The 25,000-nt window shown below is 44.7% G+C and overlaps 2 protein-coding genes across 4 annotated transcripts in view; one reads left to right on the top strand and one right to left on the bottom strand.

Moving 5' to 3' along the window:
• The window catches only part of ap3m1 (adaptor related protein complex 3 subunit mu 1), a 9,823-nt gene extending 7,558 nt beyond the window's left edge, over positions 1–2,265 (bottom strand). The window contains exons 1-4 of the mRNA XM_080848281.1: positions 2,217–2,265; positions 1,244–1,524; positions 825–996; positions 1–80 (exon numbers count right to left, since the gene is read on the bottom strand). The exon at positions 1–80 is cut by the window's left edge and continues 58 nt beyond it. Coding sequence (XP_080704407.1) covers positions 1–80; positions 825–996; positions 1,244–1,516 — 525 coding nt within the window. The 5' untranslated portion in view covers positions 1,517–1,524; positions 2,217–2,265. The remainder of the gene's footprint in view (positions 81–824; positions 997–1,243; positions 1,525–2,216) is intronic.
• A 285-nt stretch (positions 2,266–2,550) lies between these two features.
• adka (adenosine kinase a) overlaps positions 2,551–25,000 on the top strand; it is a gene marked incomplete at its 5' end in the record, with an annotated part of 83,675 nt that continues 61,225 nt past the window's right edge. For 2 of the 3 annotated variants that reach the window (XM_080848401.1, XM_080848402.1), the window contains 3 exons: positions 2,551–2,720; positions 7,465–7,539; positions 10,933–10,986. In XM_080848401.1, the coding sequence (XP_080704527.1) occupies positions 2,551–2,720; positions 7,465–7,539; positions 10,933–10,986 (299 nt within the window). Of the gene's footprint in view, positions 2,721–4,193; positions 4,267–7,464; positions 7,540–10,932; positions 10,987–25,000 lie in introns of those variants that run through there. The other variant, XM_080848403.1, reaches the window with a different exon arrangement.

Raw genomic sequence — 25,000 nt, forward strand, 5'->3', positions numbered from 1 at the left:
GGTGTATTTGACCCCCGCCCGCCTCCACGGGACAGTGGAGAGCTGGCCGGTAGGGAGCGTCTCTCCCACGTTACTGCTGCCTGGAGACAGAGGGACGGAAGACAAGATGGAGGGACGAGGGAGGAAAGACAAGAAACAGAAGGGAAAGAAAAAGAGAGAAATCTCATGGTGGTAACAAAAGACAAACTCCGTTGCCTCCCTACAAGAGCTACAGAGCTGTTATGTATGTAATGTAAGGCTGTTAATAATGACAGCCAATAACATAATTGTAAGGTACCATATTGATTTAGACTACTACAGAGCTGTTAGAACAGACCTGGGCATTGTACGGCCCGCGGGCCAAATACGGCCCGACGGGTGATTCTGACCGACCCATAGTTATGAAGCTCTCGAATAGCTTTATCAGATGTGTGCAGCGAATCAAGAATGCGACTGTCAAGTTCCAACGGGAACTTGGCCCTGATCAGTGTCTCATTTGAGGTGTGTGTGTGGCAACTGCTGCACTAGTAACCATAGAGCACTGGCACGTCTGCTAAAGGCACTCTGGGTAATGACCAAAGAAACACCAAACTAAAAAGTATTCAGTGGATCAATGTTTACAAACACACACACACACCAACTTTACGCAATCTGGACCACTCTAAGTCTCTCACTCTTACCACTCTAAGTCTCTGTTACTCGGCCTCTCCCTTTCTCTATCACACCCACAAACACTCAGACAAGTCAATAAACCTATCCTTATTCCACTTATATACACACACACACACACACACACACACACACACACACACACACACACACACACACACACACACACGTCAAACCTGTGATGGTGTTGACCATAGAGCGCAGGATGGTTGGTGGTTTGATGAGCTCTTTGAGGATGTTGGACTCGGTGGCCAGAGGGAAGCCATTGTCCAGCATCTCTTCCAGAAGCTCGTACACAATCACAACATTGTCCTTAATGACAGATTCTGAACATTCCCCAAAATAATCCTGCATTGTCAAAAACAATTTAACACTCAGTTTAACGAAACAGTCAGCATTCACAATCGACATTCTGGTTATAATCACACACCATCAGTTCATTGTTGCATTAAATCATTACTAATGACTAGCACATGGCATTCTTGGCATTGGGGAATCCTGAAAACGCCGGTAAACTGAAATCTGATATTTTATTGACATATGGTGTAGCTCAATTATTGACAGAAGACTAATTTGGCAGGCTGTGATTGCCCACCTGAAGTGTTTCTGCCACTCGATGTAGAAACTCTATGACGAAGAGCGGGGGCACTTCCGTCTGGATAACGGACACGAAGAAGATTTTGTCCCGGTAGATGTTTATTAGGTAGTGGTGTGGGGTACGGATGACAGGCGGCACATTGTTGGGTTCTCCGGCCTTCTCCTGCGCCTCGAAAAAGTAATCACAGACCGATCGGCTGATGACACTCTTCCAGTGCTTCTCCAAGAAAATGTCGGCAGCAGAGTTGATCAGAAATAAACTATGAATCATTGTGAGGGCTGTTGGGGGGGGGGGGGGGGGGGGGGGGGGGGGGGGGGGATACACATGTTAAAGCTTTGATCGTTTTACACTTAATAAAGTAAATATAAAAAGCTATACACTTCTAATAGCCTGTACCTGTATGTAATGTGCATTGAAAAATAGATACACAAGTCCTTAAAGTATGAAAAAACTCTAAAAAGGCTTAGAAAACAGTAGGTACAACTAGGCTAGGTTTCAAATAGGAGGTAATGACAATTAGGCGTGAATCAGGTGCCTTGTCAAAATAACAAGAGGACCAATGGACTATACAACGAGTAACCTTTGATTGGTAGAGACTTATTCCTAAGAAGAAAAAACTTGACAGTGACAGTGTTGACATATGTTACAACTCAAATAGTGCAACCATATTTTAAACGCTTAGGTTGTTTCGCTATCAAAGTACATGCTGTGTCAGCATACGGTTAAAATATTACCGATGAATTTGTAATATTATGATTGAGATGTGACAAGCAACCATTAGAAACATCAAGTTTTCCCACTCTGAAAGTTGTGCTTGTTTGTAGCAAGAGCTACCGGCAGATGTATTTATTATCATTAATTACCACCATACAGATCTGTGCAAACATTGCTTACTACACACAGATTAAGCTGTGAAAAACCAGAATTACCCGAGCAAATACATTAAAATTCAAAATGAGAAATGAATTACCTTTGCAGGACTCCGTCCGTGCGTCTATCGGCGAAAACTCCTAGGTGGCAATATGGCAGAAGTGCGAAGCGGAAGGCAGAGCAACTAGCCACGTATGTGCCTTCAAACAGTGCAGGCGATATTTACTATTTAGAACATGTTCAATCAAACTTTGGGAAACATTGTTTTACTCTGGGTGATACGTGTCGACAGAAACCGTGTCTGATGTATTCTTGACTTTTTCTTAAGATTAAGTCTCCTTTTTCGTTCAGGCAGTTCTCGGGGGCAGCTATATTTTGCCTAACGTGTTTTCTCCCTCCGTTGTCTACCTTCACAACTCTTCTCAGAGTTATCTATGCCGAAGGCTTTTAGCAAGCGTGCTTCAGCGATGGCTTCAGGAGAACCTAAACCGAAGAGAGTCAAACTCGTGGAGAAGGAGTCCAAACCTGAGGAGAACTCTAAACCTGAGGAGAAAAAGACCAAATCTGAGGAAAAGAAGTCCAAACATGGAGAAAAAAAACTTAGGTGAGTTTTTGCTGACCTTATTGAATCCCCACGTAATACAGATGTCAGGTTGTGGCGGGTAGCCTAATTACACTGTAATTAGGTAGGTATAAGGTAGAGCCAGATTTTGACAGATGAGGCATGCATTCAGGCGTACAGCCTTGTACACGTTTGTATACAATGCATGTGATGTGTACTGTATGATTTGTGTGTGCAACTAGCTGGCTAGGCTAACGTTCCTCAATTTCCCAATGTTGAGCTTGTTTAGGTATAGGAAAATGATGTTACTGCAAATATAGCAAAGTAACTACTAAGTTAGCATTCATTGTAGTTGCAGGGACGGTCCCCATCAGAGATGGTCAGCAATACATCTGTTGAATTAAACACTTTGGCACACCTGCAGTAAAACTACGACCAAAGGTCAAATCGTACTCATGCAGAAATTAGGTTGCCAAGCTTTTTGTAATGCCCGTTATGTTTGAATGGGTTATGTGCTTAGCTAACCTGACTATTTAGGGAGAGCCTGTATTTTTAGCGGCTGTGTTACTAGCTTGTCCTGGAGTATTTATGTGTAGTTTTCTGGATTATCTTGGGTTAGTTTAGTTTACTTCTGGTCACAGCAAGGCAAAGTGGGTCTTTATTGCCGTGTGAAGTCCATGATCCGAGCGAGAGCCGGTTATAGCGCTAGCGACCTGCGCTCCACGTGTATTTTGTTGTGTGTGTTTGCGCGCGCGCGTGTGTGCGGGAGAAGCATCATGCGCCGCACTAAGATATATACTGTAATCCGGCTTCAGGGGGCTCTGCTGTACCGGGCTCTGTGCGTTCACAGACTCAAGCACACAAATATTTCATTCGCTTATGTCCTCAGTGTAGTATTTCAATGTCACCACCGTGTCATAAGACCGTAAGGGGAGGTACCAAAATGGGATTTAGAGTTAGGATTGTCTTGTACAACCACGCCAAAGGTGTGACGGCTCACAGCTTATTCAAGTCGTAAATACCTATGATAATTCAGGACTTTTTGAGTACCTTTATAGATAGAGGCAGATTTCACTGCCCATTCTAGCAGATACGTCATTTAGAAGGTAGGCTAGAAATAGTTACATTATGTTACATTGGTTTACAATAATATCACACGTCACACACTGATTGTTACTTGATGGTAACTTTTTGATGTTTAACGTTGGATAGTTATATTTTCCCTTGACACGCATGTGGACGGTGTTTTGGCAGAGCCAGGTATGAGGCGAATGCTTGCGGGAGATGGCACTGCTGTGCCTGTCTGTTTCACCGTCTCGCCCCCGGCGGCGAGCGACTCTTTCTGAATTCATGCTCTTCTGGACCCAAAATTCCGCTTGACCAACCACAGCAGACGCGTGCGAATCGCCCCTCCTTGCGCACTTCCAGCCAATCAATTTAGAAAAAAAATCAGATGGGCGCCCGAGCCTCACTTCTGTGTTGACATAGAGCACGCCGCTGAATTCTGTGTGGATTTAAAAGCTCCGTTGCAAACGGTGAACTGGACGAGACTGCATCACCTTCAGCCCATCAGCATGCCAGCCGCAAGGTAAGGGCGCCTGCTGTTGTTTTAGACCGGAGAGCTCAGACGTCCCGGCGCTAGTTAACTCTGCACAATTCTTCAAATGGTTTGTTGGGATCGTTTGATATAGACCCAATTAAATGCCTGCTGTGAGAGTTTAGAGCGGTAATCAGACTATGGTGTGGATGTCTCGCACTGATAGCTGGCCGCTTGGGTGGGGCAGGGACAACATATTTCTTTTCATATCATTTTAGTTATTCAGGTTTTTTAAGACTGTTTAACATTAAAGGGAGCTGTTGCTATTCACTTCAGACATTTCCTCAGACAGTTTTAATTCTATACCTTGCAAGGAAAAAGGAATTTGAGCTGTTTTTGTAAGATGTGCTTAAACATAGGATTTTTTGTATTAAGACATGAAACCTGGCTTGACAACCTGTTAGATGAGATTTGAAGTTTGAAGTGTATGTTTTATGGAAAAAGGTTTATTTGACTCGAAAATAGACTTATTATGCTACTGTCTCAAACATATAAAGCTTAATTTTGAGCACTTTATTTTATTGGAAAGCAGACATGTGAAACTCCACAGTATGGGCGTTTAATGTGTGCTCACTGTGTGTGTGTGTGTGTGTGTGTGTGTGTGTGTGAACGCTGAGGTGGAACTCAGGCTGTGTGTGTGTGTGTTCTGGCAGAGTGCCGCACCTGGACCGGTTCACATGTTGTGTGTGTATGTGTGTGTGTGCTGCAGGTTGGTACAGATCCGACATTACTCAATGCATTCGTTAGAGCCTCTGTGACACACATCCTTATCCCGATGCAGTGGGTGTGAGTGTGATCTGATGTTGTTCTCCACCCTGCTACACACACATCCTTATCCCTATGCAGAGTGTGACCAGTGGGTGTCAGTCCCTTCTCCTGTAGGCTAGAGCCTCTCTTCCCTGACCAGCACAGCGACCAGCAGCACACTGAACCTGAGTCCTGAGCTGTAAGAAATATACTGTAATCCTGCTTCAGGGGGCTCTGCTGTACCGGGCTCTGTGCATTCACAGACTCAAGCACACATGTGTTTCATCCGCTTATGTCCTGCGGAGCCTGGGCTGTTCCTGCAGAGCCTGTGTCTCATAAGAAATGCTCAAAGTGAGAGAGAGCCTGGAGCTCCAGTGAGCAAAGCTCCACTCTCCTCTCCTCCAACAACCTAGGCCCTTTTGCCCTTTTAAGCAGTCAGTTTGGACTGTGTGTGTGTGTAGACGCAGATCAGCAGAGACAGTGAAAGCATGCATTAGGGGCACACACACACACAAACACGCATCCCTCCATTTTGGCTTTTACTGGAATAACCTTGTTTGTGTGTGTGCCTGAGTGAGTCTGCACCCATGTGGGTAAGCTGTGCTCTCTCTTTCTGTGTGTGTGTGTGGGTTTGTGTGTGTATGTGTGTCTGTGTATGAGTAAGTCTGACCACGTGCTAAATGTGACCGTGTATGTGGGTGGCCTTGTGACTGAGTGTGTTTGTGTCAGTGTGCATGTCTTTCTCTGCGTATTTGCGATTGATTGGAAATGTAACTCTCTGTGTGTGTGTGTGTGTGTGTGTGTTTTGGAAGGCTTGTGCCTAGATGTGCTTTGCTCTGGGTGTTTAGGAGTGGAGTGTGTGTGTGTGTGTGTGTGTGTGTGTGTATCTCTGTCTGTGTTTAGGAGAGGGGAGACTGCTTGTAAGTGTGTGTGTGTGTGTTTGGGAGTGAAGAGACTGCTTGTAAGTGTGTGTGTGTGTGTGTTTGGGAGTGAGGAGACTGCTTGTAAGTGTGTGTGTGTGTGTGTGTGTGTGTGTGTGTATGTGTGTGTTTGGGAGTGAGGAGACTGCGTAAGTGTGGGTGTGTTTGGGAGTGAGAAGACTGCTTGAAAGTGTGTGTGTCGGTGTCTATCTGTCTGTGTTTTGGAGAGGGGAGACTGCTTGTAACTGTGTGTGTGTGGAAACTGCTTGTGAGGGTTATTTTTGAGTGGCTCTTCGTCAGGCTGCTGGAGGCTCTACGTGGAAATGACTACTGCCCTTTCTCCTATGCACTGCTGACTGAGGCAGATATTTAGATGTGTGTGTGTGTGTGTGTGTGTGTGTGTGTGTTTTCTCTTTGTTGATTTAAGAACAGGCCTGCAGCAGTATGTGTGTCGTAAGCCACAGAGAGTTTCTACTTTGGCAGCATGATTGTCAGTGTGAGAGGATCAGTATCAGAGGCTTTGGTCGCTGGTCAGACCAATCAGTCTGATTGATTAGACTCTAATCAATCACAAAGCCAGAGCGTGCCTCAGTCAGACACTCACAAACCTGTGACGGAGGACTCCATGTCGTCTGGGACCGTGTTTATGCGAAGGTTTTTTGAATTTTGGGGGAAAAAGGGCACATTCAACCCCTGCAGCAAACAGACATTTAAAATGATCCCGGTTTGTAGCTGTGTCTTATGCAACCATTTGCTCAGAGGATGTAAACACTCCCACTGACACAACTGTATAGGCAGGGGCTCATTATTTTACTGACTCCCATAAACTCCCATTTAAAAAAATGTCACTCATGGACTGCCTGGCCATTCATGAACTGCAGATCCCTTTGAGCTGCCATGCTGGCTTCCCTTTACTGCTGACTCCCTGGCTTCTCCTTACTTCTGCCATGCTGGCTTCCCTTTACTGTTGCCACTCTGGCTTCTCCTTACTGACTTCCACCGGCCCAGAGCAGTAAGGCAAGTGAAACACGCAGACGTCTGCACATCAGGGGTTTGTGGGGAGCCACAGCTAACCGAGTCCGTCAGAGTTGGAAAGGCTCACCTTCGGTACGAATGCACGGCTTGTGGCGGGGACATCACTGGCAGTTGCACAGAGTGCACTGGCCTACATTTCAAACACGAGCAGTCCTGATCTCATTTTCATCAAACTTCATTTCAGTTCCTTGTGGGTGGATGGTCTTGGTGCCTGTGCACACAAGGGTAATTACTTTTTAAGAACACAACCTGTAACCTAAAACTAAGCTTCAGAATGAACTCAAGGTTTTTGCCACAGACACGGAAACCTACAGTCATACAGGGAACATTGGTCTTCATTGCAGGCTGTGTGGACTATGAACATTAGAAACGTCCATTGATGTTGTATGTTATTGTAGGATAAACGCACTCAGGCTGGCGGTGTGGTGGAGGGAGGAGTGTTTTTCTGTTTCACTGATGTTCTCTTTCTCTCTTTCCTGTGCTCCAGTCAGAATGCCCTCTTCGGAATGGGGAATCCCCTGCTCGACATCTCCGCAGTGGTGGACAAGGACTTCCTGGAAAAGTGAGTCAAGTGACGCTGCACTTCTCTGGGTGGATAACACCAGGAGCTGAAATCGCACCTCTGGTTTGATCTGTGGCTGCTAGTAGACGTTCAGAGCAATAAAATCAGCCATTTGTCAGGGCTAGCCTAGCGTCATTTAAAAGCTCATTAAACTCCCCATCTCGTCCTTGCAACTGTGGCAGCTCTCATATCTCCATTGCTTACACTTTCAGTGACTTTGGCACAAGCTACTGAATCCACACTGAGTATTGAGTATAGTGAGGAACCTGAAACATACTAGTTACTGGACCCAGACTGAACACACACACACACACACACACACACACACACACACACACACAGAGGAGAGATGTACCCTTGCGTGCTGTGGAGATGGCATCTGCACAGATCCTAATGTCCTAACACGTACGGCCTGTTTGCAGGCTCTCCGTACCTGATGCCAAATAATGCCAGCCTCGTCCACCCCACCCCCCACCTAACACTGACCTCAGCTGGGGGGGGGGGGGGGGGGGGGGGCAGCGATGCCAACCATCTGTGTGTGTGTATGTGTGTGTGGGTGCAGCGCTTGTGCCAAGGCATGACCCAGCTGCCAACCCAGTCACCCCCCAGCCCCCCAGCACGATGTGTGCAGCGTTAAAATAAGTCATTCATTCACACGGAGGTTCAGTAACACCCCGTTCAAACAGGCACGCTCACACAGGCACGTTCACACACACACACACACACACACACACACACACACACACACACACACACACAGGGTTCAAAGAGTCCAACATGAAAGCAAGACAGAATCCTTCACATCTTTACACTTATAATGATTTCCCTGCGTGCCATATATACTCTCACACACACACACACACGCACATACTTTCACACACACATGCACAGTCTTGCTTTCTCATACCCGCCCCTGCATATGCAGGTGCGCACACACACACACACACACATGCACAGTCTTGCTTTCTCATACCCGGCCATGCATGTACATGCAGGTGTGGGCGCGCACACACACACACACACACACACACCCACACACCCACACACACTCACTCCCTCACTCCCTCCTCCTGTTGAGTGGAAGCCTTGGGGTTCAGTGAGCCATGTGTCCATATGTGAGTCCCTGTGCTGTAATATCCTCAGCCTCCACACTTAACTCCTTAAGACCAGTGGGGATCTGCCTTCACACACACACACACACACACACACACACACACACACACACACACACACACACACACACACACAGACAGGGATCTGCCTTCAGGCCAGTCAGAAGGGCTCCCTCTGAACAACACACAACATTGGACCACTTTCTACCGTGCTCTCACTCACTCTCTCACACACTCTTTCACTCAATCTCGCTCACACATAAACACACAAACACTCTCTGTCTCACTCTATCTCGCTCACACACACTCACACACACTCACACACACTCACTCGCTCTCACTATCCCTATTTCTCTCTCTCATGCCCCTTTTCTTTCTTTTGCTCTCTTTCTGTTTCTCTCCTCTCTCGTTCTCTCTCTCTCAGGGGCAGATGATTGGTCAGGGGGCCCAGTCCTCTCCATGTAATCTCTGGCCTTCATTTCTAAAAAATCTCTAAACAGAATTCATTTTTTAGGGCACTGGGCATAACGTTCAGTCAATTTGAAATGCTTTGACTGAAACACTGATAAAATCTGCTGGGTGTTTTAAATCTCATTGATGAGATATCTCCGCACACCGTGTAGGTTGGGAAACTCCAGCTGTGACAACACATACACATACACACCCTCACAGATGTTCGCACACACACACACGTGCACAAACTCACATGAACACACAAAATATGCATACTGTACTGTATACACATATGCACATTAGGTTTAACTCCAGGCTGCTAGCCTCCCTTGCTAGCGGGATCCGAGGGCTTTTCGTTGCTTATTAGCTTCTCCCTCAGCAGGGTCTCACAAACACGGATTATGGCGGTAGCAACCTGTGAGCTCAGCGCAGATTACAACCAATAGCGTAGACTTCTCTTTAAGGAATTAAACATATTTTTAGAAGCTTACTCAAGCAGCCCTGGCTCAGGGCGCAACTAAAAAAGCTGAATCATTCACCCAGATAGTGCCTGCGTGGGATGGAGCAAGTGATTCAGCATTATAGGGTTATGAAACATCATGAAGGTTTTTTTTCTGTGTTTAAAGCTGTGTTTGTGTAGGTATCTTGTTTGTGTAACATCGTTACATTCATAAACAGGATCTGTGGTCACACATAAAATTAGTGAATAAGTGTGTATTACATATGAAAATAAAGGAATAAGTTTGCATCGCATATGAAAATGAGTGAATAAGTGTGTTTCAATTATGAAAATATACTGTTCCTTTGGCTTGGAATTGCTACCTGCTGTGAATGAATGAACTCTCCACCCCTTTCCTGGGATGTGTGTGTGTGTGTGTGTGTGTGTGTGTGTGTGTGTGTGTAACTGGCATGAGGCAGGTGAAACTGGTTAGTTGGCCATGAGTCATGTATGCCACAAGTTCGCTGACCTCATTCTAGAGAGAGAGAAAGTGTGTGTGTGTGGTTGTCACAGTAGAATAATTGATGGGCTGAGGTGGAGTTGCATTTATATAACTAAAATGAATGTCACTTTTTGGCTGTAATGGTTTCTGATGCTTCTGGGCTCATGCTTACATAGTGCTGGTTTCTGCGTCATTGGTCAGAGCTGCCTCGGAGTTTTACCTAGGGTTAGCCAGTAGGGTTGCCAGGCGACTGGGAAAGGGGGGTGGGGGGGATAGTTCTAACTGGAGTGGTTGGGTAGGTTTGAGGGCAGATGTGTGGGTAAGGGGGTAGCTTTCGGAAGAGTTGTGTGTGTTGTGGGGTAGTTATGTGTGGTGGGGTAGGTGTGTTTGTGTGTGTGTGTGTGGGGGGGGGGGGGGGGGGGGTAGTTATGTAGGTTGTGAGAGGGGTGTGTGTGTGCATGTGTGTTGTGGGGTAGCTGTTTTTTTAAACTATCAGGCACTTTGGACTTGTAGTGGCGATGGAGACCCCAGACCAGAACTGACCTGAAGCTGAAAGCATCTGACTGAGCTGAACCTTATCTCTGTCTGACACACACACACACACACACACACACACACCTAAAGCCTGCCATGGCTGTCTTTTGCTTATCTGTTTGTACTTTAAAGTCTTGAGTCAGTGTGATCAGGAGACCAGCACACATACTCTCTCACACACATGCACGCGCACACACACAGACACACACAAACAGAACTACAGACCCTCAGATAAGCCATAATATGCACTAAAAAGTCCATTAATACTATTACCCAAACCTCTCTGTGTCTGTCTGTGGATTCATCATAGTGTAGAGTGCTCAGTGACACGTTTGACTCTGTGTGTTTTACAGATATGGCCTGAAGACCAATGACCAGATCTTGGCGGAAGACAAACATAAAGCCATGTAAGTCAATTTAATTCACATCCTCTTTTATCCTTATCTCTGTATCTCCCTCTCCCTCCTCTCTTTCTTTCTTTCTTTCTTTCTTTCTTTCTTTCTCTCTCTCTCTCTCTCTCTCTCTCTATCTTAATTCAATTTGAAGTCTCTGAGTGAGTGAGTGAGTGAGTGAGTTTTTTTTTTTTTCACTCAATCATAATAAACCTATACCGTACATTTATCTAAACTACATCCCTCAGATTGGACAAGATGCTACAACCTTGTGCCTGTGGTTCTTTAACCCCCCCCCCCCCCAACCCAAAATATTACCCTCACTCACTCAACATCCACTGATACTACTACACTGCTACTTTATTATCCATCGAGGCGTAATGCATTGCCGAGGTACAATGGGAAGTGGGGGAGAAATAATCGAGCACATAAACCGTGTGACCGTAACGTTAGCATATAAAACGTTAAAACATGTGTTCGGTAACTTAACGAGATGATGCATTGCAAGGGGTATATCTTTCAGATAATTTTGTTTAAAAAGTTAGCTGTAGTAGCTAGCATACAATGTGATTAGCCTGGTAACGAGACGGCTACGGTGTGAATAACTGATGGAGTAGGCTAATTTAGCTGCAGTTACGTTAACTCAAACGTCACAGAGACTCCCTGTTTTAACTTTGAATCACTCTGTTGGGCAAAGTGACCATTTGCAAAGGTGTTTGACTACAGACTGCTAACATAGCAAATAATTCCTACTATTACAGCCAGTCAACCGACCAGCCTTGCAGATATAAAATAATCATGATGTCAGATGACGATTTTCTCCTCCTTTCTGTCTTCTCTCCTCCTGTTTTCTTTCTCCTCCTCCTTTCCTCCCCTCTCCCCTCCATAGTCCCTTCTCCTCCCCTCTCATCTCCTCCTTTAGGCCACCACCAGTCTCTATGGCCCCTCCATTTGTGTGTGTGTGTGTGTGTGTGTGTGTGTGTGGCTGAACAGACCCCGACCTAATGCATGCAGGCAGTTGGCAGGGGGCCCAAGCACTTGGACAATCGAAGGCTTTCTGGAGCTGGACACTACACACACACACACACACAGAAAGAGAGAGAGACACACACACACACATACACACACACACACAAACAGACACACACAGTTTCTCTCTCATCTCTTTCTTCCCATAGGGTCTTTCATGGGGCCTTGAGACCTGCAAGGCTTAACAAAGGGATATGGTGCCCGTGCTGTCTGCCTGCAGAGAAATCACCCTGAGTGAAGATTTAAGAGCGGAGGAAGCATTCTACTCTTTTTCTAACCAACACAGCATTAATGTCCTAGTATGGGAGAACCCCCCCCCCCCCCCCCCCCCACACACACACACACACAGGGTACCCGCGAGGTCTTAAAAACTTGAAAAAGTCTTAAATTTAGTATTGATAATTTAAGGCCTTGAAAAGGTATTATATTTTGTCAACCGGTCTTAAATTTCGTCAACAGGTCTTAAATTTCGTTCATCAAGTCCACATTTGTTTATTGTTCGTTGTGACAACGAATCTTAGTACACCCAAACGTCGCATCCAAAATACAAGGCAACCTGTATATGACTCTGAACTGGCTGAGATGCTGACACGATATAGGATAAAACTAGCTAACGTTAACTATTCACTAGCTGCGCTAGCTAGCTAGACAGTTATCTAGGACACTGCCCTGTCAGGGACAGGGTAATGCTAGTTAATAAGCGTCTGCTATCACAGGCAACAGTGGAGCGGGGCTTTTGGGTGATTAAAGAAATTGAAACGTCTAACATTTAAGAACACACTGTTGTACAGGGATGCAACAACAGTTTCAGCGACTCCCGTTTTTTTCACGGCAGTTTGGGTGACTTGATTATAATTTCATCAACACTAATTCTGGATTGACTCCACCAAACATCAAATCAGCAGCGATTATTTCCCAAACCCTCGAAAGCTGTTGCAATTGAGATTTTAACTTACTTTCTGTTTGAAGATAAGGTAGCATAGTGTTGAAGAATGGGTTAGTTGAAATTGGACAACTTTAAATTCATATATGAGATTGAACAACATAAACCCCTATACAGATAAAATAAATTAACAAGGATAGCAAAACCGATTGAAAACGGCAGAAAGGCGTGCATGACCGGACGTCAGATCAGTGACACAGGCAGTTTTTTCCCCATTATATGTGAAGGCTGAGATATTCATAACACTTTATTCAGTCTTACTGGTGGTCCTTTTGTAATACCAACAGGTGCACTTCGTTGTTGCTATGTACTGTTCTCACTACGTGTTTAGCATTACATCGCATAACTATGTTTCTTGATAACAGCTGTTGCCATTTCCACGAGAGGAATATTTGAATGATGTCAAAGTAAAAGTCCAATACTAAACGGTGTTTGTTTCCATAACAACAATACAAGTAATATACATTCAACAGCCTATTTTGCTACATCTTTTATTTGGCATGTTGGTGAGGTTATTATTTTAGAGGACCATTTCTCAATGGTTTTGTTATTTAATGAATGTTTGTTTATTAATAACTTATTTTTAACAAATAACTCAATTATAATTACAAAGAGGGACATTCGCAACTCTATCACAACTTCCACTTGCTTCCGCAATTAAATTGCAACAAACACCTCAAAAACACAGCAACTTTAATGGAAAAGCTCCCGCTATAATAAGTTGGCTGAACTCATCATACTGGATGAACAGATTGCTGCCAAAAGCGCAGAGCTCCAAAGGCTGTAGGATCTGTTGTATTACAACCGCACACAGGTTCACCCACAGACGTATCCAGACACGCATGCACACACACACATGTACACAAACACACACTCACACGTCCACCCCTCATAGTTATTGTTTTAAATGGTTGTCTTATGATTACATTTTTTTTTTTTTTTTTCATAAAATTATGCATATCAGGAAAGGTGCGATGTTGGTCTTAAATTTCATCTAAAGTGGTCTTGAAAAGGTCTTAAAAAGTCTTAATTTGAGATGAAAAATCCTGGGGGTACCCTGACACACAGTGACAGACATCGCTCTTGTTCCTCTGCCTGGGTTTTTTTCCTCTTCGCTGCCCATCCCTGCTCATGGCCGGGTGTGTTCCGCCACTAGACTTCAGTTTGTCATAAACTCTGTGGCTGCTGATCTCAGTGGCCTCCTGTGGGTGGAGTTCGGTCACATCTGCAGGATTTGAGACCTGCTTGTGTTCATGTCCTTTGAAGCTCTCTGTTCTGTTAAGATTCTGCTAGGCTAAGCTTTCTGTGGATAAGGGCTGGAGCAGCTTTTCGTTTGTGATGTGAATATGAAATCATATATTAAAACAATGCCTCCATTCTGGCTTATGAGCAACTTGGCCTTTGGCAGTCCGAAGTGAGGTTGACACCAAACCCTCATCACCCCTCTGCTCTCAGACACATAGGTTGGTGATATATGGGCTCTTGTGAACATTAGTGAGCTCTGAGAAGCCTAGCTCAGTGTGGCGGAGTTGTTACCCCGAGACCTGGGTTCACGGCACAGTGGGGATATTGCCCCGTGTTCATTATGTGGCGTGGCCTGGTGTTGTGCTGTGAGCTGAAGATCTGGAGAGAGCTCCGTGTTCAGTGAAGCTAAATCAGCACCAAACCCCACAGCGCTACACATGTGTGCTGAGAAACCCCCTGGAGGAAAGGTAATGTGGGTCGGGGCGTTTGGCCTGACGAGGTACGGTTGTATTTCGGGGCGGGTCGGCTTGGCTCGCCTAGGGAAAGTGGAGGTGTAACTCATGCTGGGTTATTTAGAGGTGGAAGGTAGGGAGGAGAGGAAGCAGGATTTCACTGTGAAGCTGTGTGTGTGTGTGTGTGTGTGTGTGTGTGTATGTATATGCTTGAAAGAGTTAGTTATATGTGAGGGAGTTGCTATGTGCATGCATAGGATCATATGTGCGTGCGTGTGTACATACGTGTGTGCATGCGCATGTGTGTTACTATTCCAGTTGAGTAGTCAACAGTTGTCTTCAGTGCTTCAGGGCTTTCACTGCATGTGCATCCGGACTCGCTGCCTGGTTGCTTCGCATGTTGCGTAACATCACGACACACACACATACACATTGATTTCTATATATTTCTATTTCCTTAAAAAATTAGGGTCTATATGGAAGAAAGTACAACTGTGTTTTGTTTTTTGTCTCTCTCGTGTCTCTTTACCTTTTAACTAACTTTTAAGTTCTTTAAATATTAAGTTCTTTTATTATATTCCCGTTCTTTGCATACCTCTTTTTTTTCAAGAATTCTTTTGATCACTGATGAATAATTTCTAATTGGCTATCATTAAGGCTGTTCCTGTATCAAGGAAACATTTCATTGGCTGGGAGCATTGCCTCATGAAACTGCATTTTGGAGATGTGAAATGCAGCCATCACTAGTCATTTTCGGTAAAGGTTACTCTTGTTAGAGATTTATATGAGCTGTTTTATTCTCGACTTTGAATCAATGAAACAGAATGCCCTTGTGCTGTGTTTGTGTAGCAAGTTACGTGATCAAAGTGCGTTAACATTTGAGCTGCTGGAGTGTTTGTTCTGCAGGGTTTGTTCTGCACTCAGGCAGAGTGTGTGAGACACGGCAGGTCTGTTCTGGATCTCAAGGTCTGGTCAGGACTGGGGTGGGGTTGAGGTGTGTGTGTGTGTGTGTGTTACTTATGTACCTGCTGCAGGTCAAATAGGGAAGGAAGGAGCAGAAAGCATCCAATCAGGAAGGAGAAGGAAAAGTTGAGCCAATCAGGGGGAAGGTGGCACCAACCTCCCATCTCCGCTGGCAGCAGGAGGGAGTCCTCTTATTTCTGGGCAAAAAGCAAACATGTGGCAGGGATACGAACGCAATTACTTGATACACGTGCACAAAACACACACACACACACACACACACACTCTCTTTGACTCACACACACACTCTCTTTCTCTCACACACATACACACAAACACACACACATTCATTATCTTTCTCTTTCTTACTCACACATACATACAGTGGGGAAAATAAGTATTTGAACCCCTGCCGATTTAGCAAGTTTGGCCACTTGCAAAGAAATGTGTGATCTAAAATTGTAATGGTACGTGTATTTTAACAGTGAGAAACAGAATATTAACAAAAAAATCCAGAAAACTGCATTTTATAACATTTATGACTTTATTTGCATTTGATGCAGAAAATAAGTATTTGAACCCCCGCCCAAACAGCAAGAATTCTAGCTCCCAATGACCAGTTATGTGCCCAAGAAGCACACAGATTAGTCCTCATTAGGTCTAACAAGGTCAAACACGGCAAGTCGAGTTGATGCCAAAGAGCTTGATTTTGGTATCATCTGACCACATTCTGTCTCCCAATCCTCCTTAGAATCATTCAAGTGTGCAATGGCAAACTTCAGATGGCTCTGTACATGCGCTTCCTTGAGCAGGGGGACCTTGCGAGAACTGCAGTACTTCAAAAAATTACGGCGTGGTGTGTTGCCAATGGTTTTCTTGGTGACTGTGGTCCCAGCTGCCTTGAGATCATTCACAAGCTCCCCCTGTGTAGTTCTGGGGTTATTCTGAACCTTTCGAATGATCACTGATACCGCACGAAGGGATATCTTGCATGGAGCCCCAGACCTAGAGCGATTAACATTTGTTTGGTGTTGCTTCCATTTACGAATAATCGCACCAATAGTGGTCTGCTTCTCACCAAGCTGCTTGCTAATGGTTTTGTAGCCCATTCCAGCCTTGTGCAGGTCTACAATCTTATCTCTGACGTCCTTGGACAACTCTTTGGTCTTGCCCATGGTGGTGAGGTTGAAGGTGTGAAGTATGATTCTTTGGACAGGTTTCTTTTATAAACGTCACCAGTTGAGATCAGGTGTACCTTGTTAGACCTAATGAGGACTAATCTGTGTGCTTCTTGGGCACATAACTAGTAATTGTGAGCCAGAATTCTTGCTGTTTGCTTGGGGGTTCAAATACTTATTTTTTGCATCAAATGCAAATAAAGTCATAAATGTTATAAAATGCAGTTTTCTGAATTCTGAGTTTCTCACTGTTAAAATACACCTACCAATACAATTCTAGATCACACATTTCTTTGCAAGTGGCCAAATTTGCCCCACTCTACATACATACATACATACACACACACACACACACACACACACACACTTCCTCTCTCTCATACACACACACATAGTCATTCTCTTTCTTACTCACACATATACAGACACACACACACACAGAGCAAGCTGCTGTTTCCCCCTCAGACTGGAAGGGACTGATGTGATCAGGTGTAGTCAGCCAGATGATGGAGCCTTTCTTGTGTGGAATGTGCAAGAGGTGTGTGTGAGTCTGTGAGAGGGTTGTGTGAGTGTGTAATGTGTGAGAGGGGTGATGCTCTGATTAATGTGTAGTCACTCCACTGGACTCTCTCTCATGTTAATCATCCTTGGTCCAACTACAGTGTAAAAGGTCAAACTGGAACAGGAACACAAACACCAGGCTTTATCTTTGGTTCTTTAAGGAACATTAAGCTTTGTCTCTGGTCCATAAAGGGACATTTGGCCATATCTATACTTTGCCAAGTTTATGTCCTTGAATGATGAATTCTATAAGTTTATGTCCATGAATGATGAACTCTATAAGATTGTGTCCATAAATGAATGATGCCCAAACATCCTGCACACTTCAGACTGTTTACATTGTTAGCCACAGACATCATTAAGCCTAGCAGTAAAATAACCTACAACTAAACATTACATTACATATAACCTGTAACTAGCCTGCTATACACACTTTCAGTGGTCCAGCAAATCAATAATGAACCCTTAATCTTATGTCCATGAAAGTTATCCACGCATCACACAGTTTAGTCAAGCCTCCTCCCTTTCTTCCCTCTGGCCCGATTGTGCGCTGAGCTAGCCGCTGCTATGTTCATTAGCTAAGTGTAAGTGGCTCGTCTGGATTGTGCGCTGAGCTAGCCCCTGCTATGTTCATTAGCTAAGTGTAAGTGGCTTGTTTGGATTGTGCGCTGAGCAAGCCGCTGCTGGCTAATCCAGTGTCTCTTCACTGCTCCACTCATGTCAGACTGTCTGTTACGCCCCTCTACACACCTACTGGCTTTGCAGTGGCAGTGCAACAGCTTTTAGTTGGTGAAAGGGCATAATTAGCCTGATTGTCCACACCTGGGGAGGTTTGGATAAAAGCCATGCGGTTTGCCCTCAGAAGGAGGCCTTGCATTCACACCAGGCATTTGATGCTTGTCTGCACACCATTGGGTTTTGGTGCGTCGCGTGGTACTTAATATTTTATCCACTATTTTGTGATCTAGAAATAAATACTGTGTTTGAACACTCAGTGGTCTGTCTCCAATTTATATTTGCGGCTCAAAAGTCGGGTCGTAACACCGCCTATGAAATCTTCTTACTCTTCAGCAGCCAACAGGCTACACTGTGTTTGTTTGCATGTGTGTTGCGCTCTGTTGTCTCTATGTAGGCCTACTGTATCTGTGAACGAGAGTGTTTGAGCGGGTGTGTTAGAGAGAGTGTGTATGAGTGCGGGTGTGAGTGAGAGACAGCTGATTGTCTCTGTGGACTAGGGTTCATCCAGAGTTTGGGGCAGGGGTTCTGTTGGAGCATGACCTTTGTGTTGTGTGGGATGGACGCTTTACTCAGCTGCTGCTGTGTGTGTGTGTGTGTGTGTGTGGTTGTGTGGTATATTGACTTTTGTTAAGGAACATCAATTGTTCTCAAACAAGATATAGGATGAGATGCTACTCTTATGTATGTGACATACTTTGATGTTGCATGACCTAATCTTTTTCTTCCTTAAGGCCATGCCAGTATCTCCTCTCTCACTCTGTGCAATCCGCCCTCACGCTCCCTCTGTGTCTGCGGAGGTCCTTATAGATCCCATAGCCGGCAGCGTCAGCGACAGCAGTTCTTTATTTCACAACCACTGACTTGTTTCCATGAATGAAAAGACTTGTAAACGGTACGCAGGACTTACATTTATTCACCCGGAGACTACTTTAGACCCTTGTCAATAAAGTGAGTAAATAAAAGTCAATAAAGTGAGTAAATAAAGTCAATAAAGTGTCAGTAAATATATGTATCGGTATGACATTTGAGATGTTCACGTTTTTACATGGTACCTGTGCTCCCTCTGCTGCCTTTGATGCAGTAGACCACAGAGTGTTGTTTGAGCAGCTGGAGCGTTGTGTTGGGGTATGGGGAAAAACACTTGAGTCTTCTTTATCAGATAGGCCTTTGTGGTAAAATGCTGATTGCATTTTCTCAAATGCTGCCCCCCCTCTCATGTGGAGTTCCCCAGGGTTCGATTTTAGGTCCCCCTATGTTCTCTTTTGCCCCTTGGACAGATATTCAGGAGGCTTGGGATTTCCTATCATTGTTATGCCGATGACACCCCGAGATAGTACATACTTTAGTCTGTACATGGCAGTTGGTAACTCCTTTTTATTTCCTTTTATCTTCTTTATTTCTTTAAAAAAAAAATGATCAATGTATTTACCTCGACTGTAAAGCACTTTGGTACAATAAAGTTGACTTGGTGAAACTGTCAAGAGGAGATTTTCTTTGCTGTCTTGAGCTTATTTTCACCCTGCGCTTGGTCCTGACTTAAAACAAACAAGTATTTGTATTTTCCCAAGAACAGATTATTATTTATGTTATGCATATAATGTAAATGTTTGAATTTGGTCCATTATTTATAAAATTAATATGAAAATAATGTGGAATCAAAACCTTTGCGCACTATACATTCAGTTCAATCATGTCCTGTAAACAATGTCAATACAGAAGTCAAATGTCATACCATGAAAAAGATCTGATTCTTATCTTTTAATCAGTATGAAAATGATGTTTAGCTCAATCTTAAATTAATTTAGATTATAAAATGATTGGGTTCTATTGCGTGATTTAGCTGTTTCTGATTGGACGAGAGACGTAGCATGCTATAGGTTATTTGTCAAAATACCAACAGTTAGGGGACTTTTCACAGCTAATAATAAATCACTCTGCGACGAAAAATTCGCGTTGATGATAATCGTTAATTCAAAATTCTTAAAATTCCAAACCAAGATGTTGACAATGGAACTATTTTTTGTTGCGGAGAAACAATGGCGAAATAAACCATTAATCAATAATTTTGTGTTGAAATGTTAATTTGTTGACGGTAGAATTGTTTTATAAAAGCAATATAGCACTCGTGGGAGTGGGGTAGGGAAGGGATAATCCCACGGGTGTTGTTGCCTATGCCACTCGGCCTGTGGCTACGGCCGAACACCACCCGTGGGATTATCCCTTACCTACCCCACTCCCACGAGTGCTATATTGCTTAAATATCTTAGTATTTTGATATTCTCTTGATTTTCTCAAGATTCCCTGGAATCAGCAGCAGTGTTCTAGAATTGTACTGGGGTCTATAGGGTAGGGTTGCAGCTGTATATTTTCAAATGGAGAAGGAAACCATGTTTTCGCAGTCTGTTCTGTGTGTGTGGGTGTGTTTGTTTGTGCATGTGTGCTAACGCTGTAATATATAACACATGATACTTAAAGGCCTTTGTCTGCATTCCCAGGACGGTGGCATAAGTTTAAACTGCCACTTTGTTTCATACAGTGTAAACTCTGGACAGGGTGAAATTCCATTCAATCCAGCAAGCTCTCAGACCCTGCCTGGTCATGAAGTGACCCTTCTGTCTGCTGGGAATAGGCGGTTTCAGTCATATCATATACAGTCATAAGTCTCTTACAGAGATGCTGCCAGTAGTGCAAGGAAATTAAGTGTGTTTTGGAACAAGGCTAGCTGCTCTGCGACCAAGGCTAGCCGCTCTGTAACCAAGGCTAGCCCCTCTGTGTGTCTCTCATTCTGATTCTAGCTAATTTTGAGACATTCAGGAACGTCTGGACACACACACACACACACACACACACACACACACAGAAGGGTGAGCCTATCCTGCTTGGAGCCCTGTAGACCTCCTCCACTCCCTTAAATTCCGGATCTCTTTGTCTCTGTGATTCACTTGTATTCTTTGTTTCTCTTCTCTCTCTCTCACTCTTTCTGTCTCATTCTCCCTCCCCCTCTCCCTCCCTCCCTGTGGACCTCTTGTGCCTGATCCAAACAGCACGCATGCAGTTGTCACATGTGGCGCTACACTGACCAGCGGGACACTCCTGTGAGTGTTGGTTGGAAAAACTTGTCCTTCGGTTAATACCCTTACTGACTGGAGAGAAGTATCCCATGAGTGCCTGTGAACTTTGACCCTGCGACCTCTCCCCCTAAAAATTGCTCTGCGCAGATTTGTGAGCATGACCGTACCAGAGCCGCACTGGCCCAGATCCGGGCCGTTTCTGGTCTGGCTCTGATGTCGGACGGCCATTGTTTGGGTCTGTTCTGTCTGAGCTGGTTCTAACAGTGTCGGTTCTTTCTGAGTTGGTTCTGAGGGTTTGGGTCAGTGGGTGACCAGATGGCTGGTGACTTGACCACAGGCCTGCAGCTCTACACACACATCCTGTCACGGAGATGGATGACATGCTTACACACACACTTAATCAAAACACACTCAGCTGTGTCTGTGTGTGTGTGAGAGGCTGGGATGTTTGTTTTTGTTTTGTGTGAGTGTGTGCGTGAGAGTCTATAGTTTTATTTGTCTTGTTTTGAAGCCACTTGGACTATGTGTGTGTGAGAGAATGTTGATTATGTGATCAGTGTTTGAGTGACGTGGTGTTTCTTGAAGGGATGTTAGCTTTCCTAGCAGCCCAGGAGGCTGCCTCAAGGCCCAGCCTGCATTTGGACTCTAGTTTCTGATCCAAACAAGAGACCCAGCTTGAGTTGGGGCCTCTGTTGGTTCTGATCCAAACGAGAGACCCAGCTTGTGTTTGGGCCTCTGTGGGTTCTAATCCAAATGCTCTTTTGTCCGTCTGAGTGTTTTATCACTGTGGGGGCGATAAAGAGCTATTTTAAACCTGAATAATGTGTCAATTAAAGAAGCTCCTGCCAGTGTCTCTCAGGACCCCCCCCCCCCACAGACACACACACACACACACACACACACATACACACACACACACACACACATACACACACAGGCAGGCCTTTTGGATACCTCAGTGAGTGCTGAGTCTAGAACACTGGCACTGTGACCAGGCAACAGAGGGAGTCTGAAGATTCCACTGTTTCACTGTTCAGCCACCACTCAGTGGCTTAGCATGAGCAACACTGCCACCTTGTGGCCACAGATGAACATATCGTCTGTGTGTGTGTGTGTGGCCTGAGTGGGGCAGGAATGTTCGACAACTTCCTCAGGCTCAGTGTGTGAGTGTGTGTTTGCTCATCAGACCAGAGACCTTTTGCAACCAGGTCCGGCTCTGAGGCTTCTATGGTCATCTATGAAAGTACATATAAACAAAGACACTGACCTTAATATACATACTTATACACATACTTACATCATCGTACATCCAACAGCATACAAATCAGTGCAATGGAAGGAAGACCAGACAGAGAGCGAGAGAAGGTGAGGGAGGGGTAGAGAGATAGAGAGCGAGAGGCGGGGAGAGATCTAACTTTGGGATTGTTAACATTCCTCTGCTAAGCCTTTTGCTTTATATAAAAGAACGTGTCTTTGAAGTATGCATGCGCGTGTGTGTGTGAACCCAACCCCCACTCACCCACCCACATACACACACACACACTCACACACTTGAGCGCATTCACAGTCACACCATTCTGCTCACATACTGCCACCCTTTTACCAGCTTTCACCTTGTTGTTGTACTGGTTCCATCCAGCAGGTGGCAGCAGAGGCGTATCCTGGCTGCCTCTCAGGGCTGATAAACATGATGGGAATTAAACCTAATCCCACTCTGCACTGTGTGTGTGTGTGTGATACAAGCAGATAGCTCAAATGAAATTGTATAATTACAGGACACAACAAGAAGCGCTTTTGTCATTATGCAAATGTTTGTGTGCTTATGAGTTTATGTGTGTGTGCACGCCCACTGCACGCCCAATATTTCTCTATACACTAACATGTGTAAGAGTGTAGGAGTAATGATGGTACACACACACACACACACTACAGCATCCCTTTTAAGACTGCTTGGGAAAGAAACAGGAGGCAGAACAGAAAAATAATGGGTTAGAGCATGTCATGATCCTGTGTGTGTGTTTGTGTGTTTATCTGTGTTTTCAGATTTAAGATGGTGAGAAGAGTTTGGAGATCACACTAGGCCATCCAATTTGTGGAGGGTTGTGGTTGTGTGTGTGTGTGTGTGTGTGTGTGTGTGTGTGTGTGTGAGAGATTGTGATTGGATGTGTTGCGTGGGATGGAGTGCGTGTTGTACATTGCTTATCTGTGTGTGTGTGTGTGTGTGGATTTTAAGTTAAATCATACGGTACTCTCTTGTGAGTGTGTGATGGAGAGAATTATAGTTTTTGTGTTTGTGTTTGGGACAAAGACAGGATTTTTTTTGGTTCTGTTGGGTTCATGTTAGGCCATGGTGTGAGTGTGTGTGCTTGTGTGAAAGATACAGAGCGAGAGTAGAAATATAGTAATCGAAAAAGTATGTGTGTGAGTGAGAGAGAGAGTGAGAGGTAGAGTGTGTGCGTGCTTGTGTGTGTGTGTGAGTGTGTGTTTTAAAGAGAGTCCAAGTAGAGGGGAATATTTTGGGTTTAAGTCAGGCTTTTCTCTCTTCACCGTAGGTATAAATAATTTAGGTGGAACATCATGATTCCCTTGATCATATCACAGCCTCCACTCTGACAGCTCAACACACACACACACACACACACACACACACACAGTGTTGAGAGAGAGAGAGATGGTAGATGGTAGATTGAACATCTCTCTCTCTCACATTCAAAAGCACTCCTCTGCTTCCCTGCCTCCCGAACTCTATGATCAGATTCACACAGGGCACTCTGCCTCAAGAACTCTATGGTCAGATTCACACAGGGCACTCTGCTTCCCTGCCTCATGAACTCTATGGTCACGTTTACACTGGGCAGTGACTGGTAGTAGCTACAAGCAGTTTTTCCTAGATGAGTAAAACATGAACAGCATTAGGGGAGAGGAGAGTAATTGACCTTTAGTGATTGTCATTAGCATCTGAGCATCATTTGATGAACATATTTGTATGCCATCGGCATTCGCAGTTACGCAAACAACCAGACGGGCAAGTCAATCTGCTTTTATCATCAGCTGTTGGGCTGACCCCAGTGAGGCGTGAGGAATCTGTCAATGATAGCTGTCAATGATAGCAGCATCGCTAACACCTGATTAGCATGTTAAGCTGCTGTTTGTACAAGCACAGGGGCATGATTAGCATGTTGATGCTGTGCTGTTTGTGATTGAGGTGACACTAATGCCTGATTAGCTTCCACAGCTGTAATTGCTAAGCAGGCTCCATTCCAACTGGAAAGACACCTGACACAAACATCAATATGATTACTGTAAATCATTTCAAAACAGACAGCCGAGCCAGCCATCACACTGCGCGCGCAGGCTAAGTTGACATTTGCGTTGTTCCCACTGCTGTTCTGAGGCCAGAGGGTAGCTGTGTGTGAGGAATACGCGTCGGAGCGTGCGTGCGTGTGTGTGTATGTGAGGGATACGCGTCAGAGACGTGTTTGTGTGTGTGAGGGATACGCGTCAGAGCCGTGTTTATGTGTGTAAGGGATATTCGTTAGAGCCTTGTGTGTGTGTGTGTGTGTGTGTGTGAGGGATACTCGTCAGAGCCGTTTGTGTGTGTGTGTGGGCTACTCGTTAGAGCCGTGTGTGTGTGTGTGTGTGAGGGATAATCGGCAAGTTAAGCAGTCTCTTATTACAGGATGTGTGTGTGCTTGTTAGGAGGCAATTGTGTGTGTGTGTGTGTGTGTGTGTGTGTGTGTGTAAGTGTGTTCCTTAGGAGGTAATTGAGTGTCTAGTAAGCTGATCAAAGCTTCTAGCTCCTGAGGTATCTGGTGAAGCTGTTGCTCCCAGTAATTCACATTTTGATTA

Source organism: Sprattus sprattus (assembly GCF_963457725.1).
Source record: "Sprattus sprattus genome assembly, chromosome: 12".
In the NCBI taxonomy this organism is placed as follows: domain Eukaryota; kingdom Metazoa; phylum Chordata; class Actinopteri; order Clupeiformes; family Clupeidae; genus Sprattus; species Sprattus sprattus.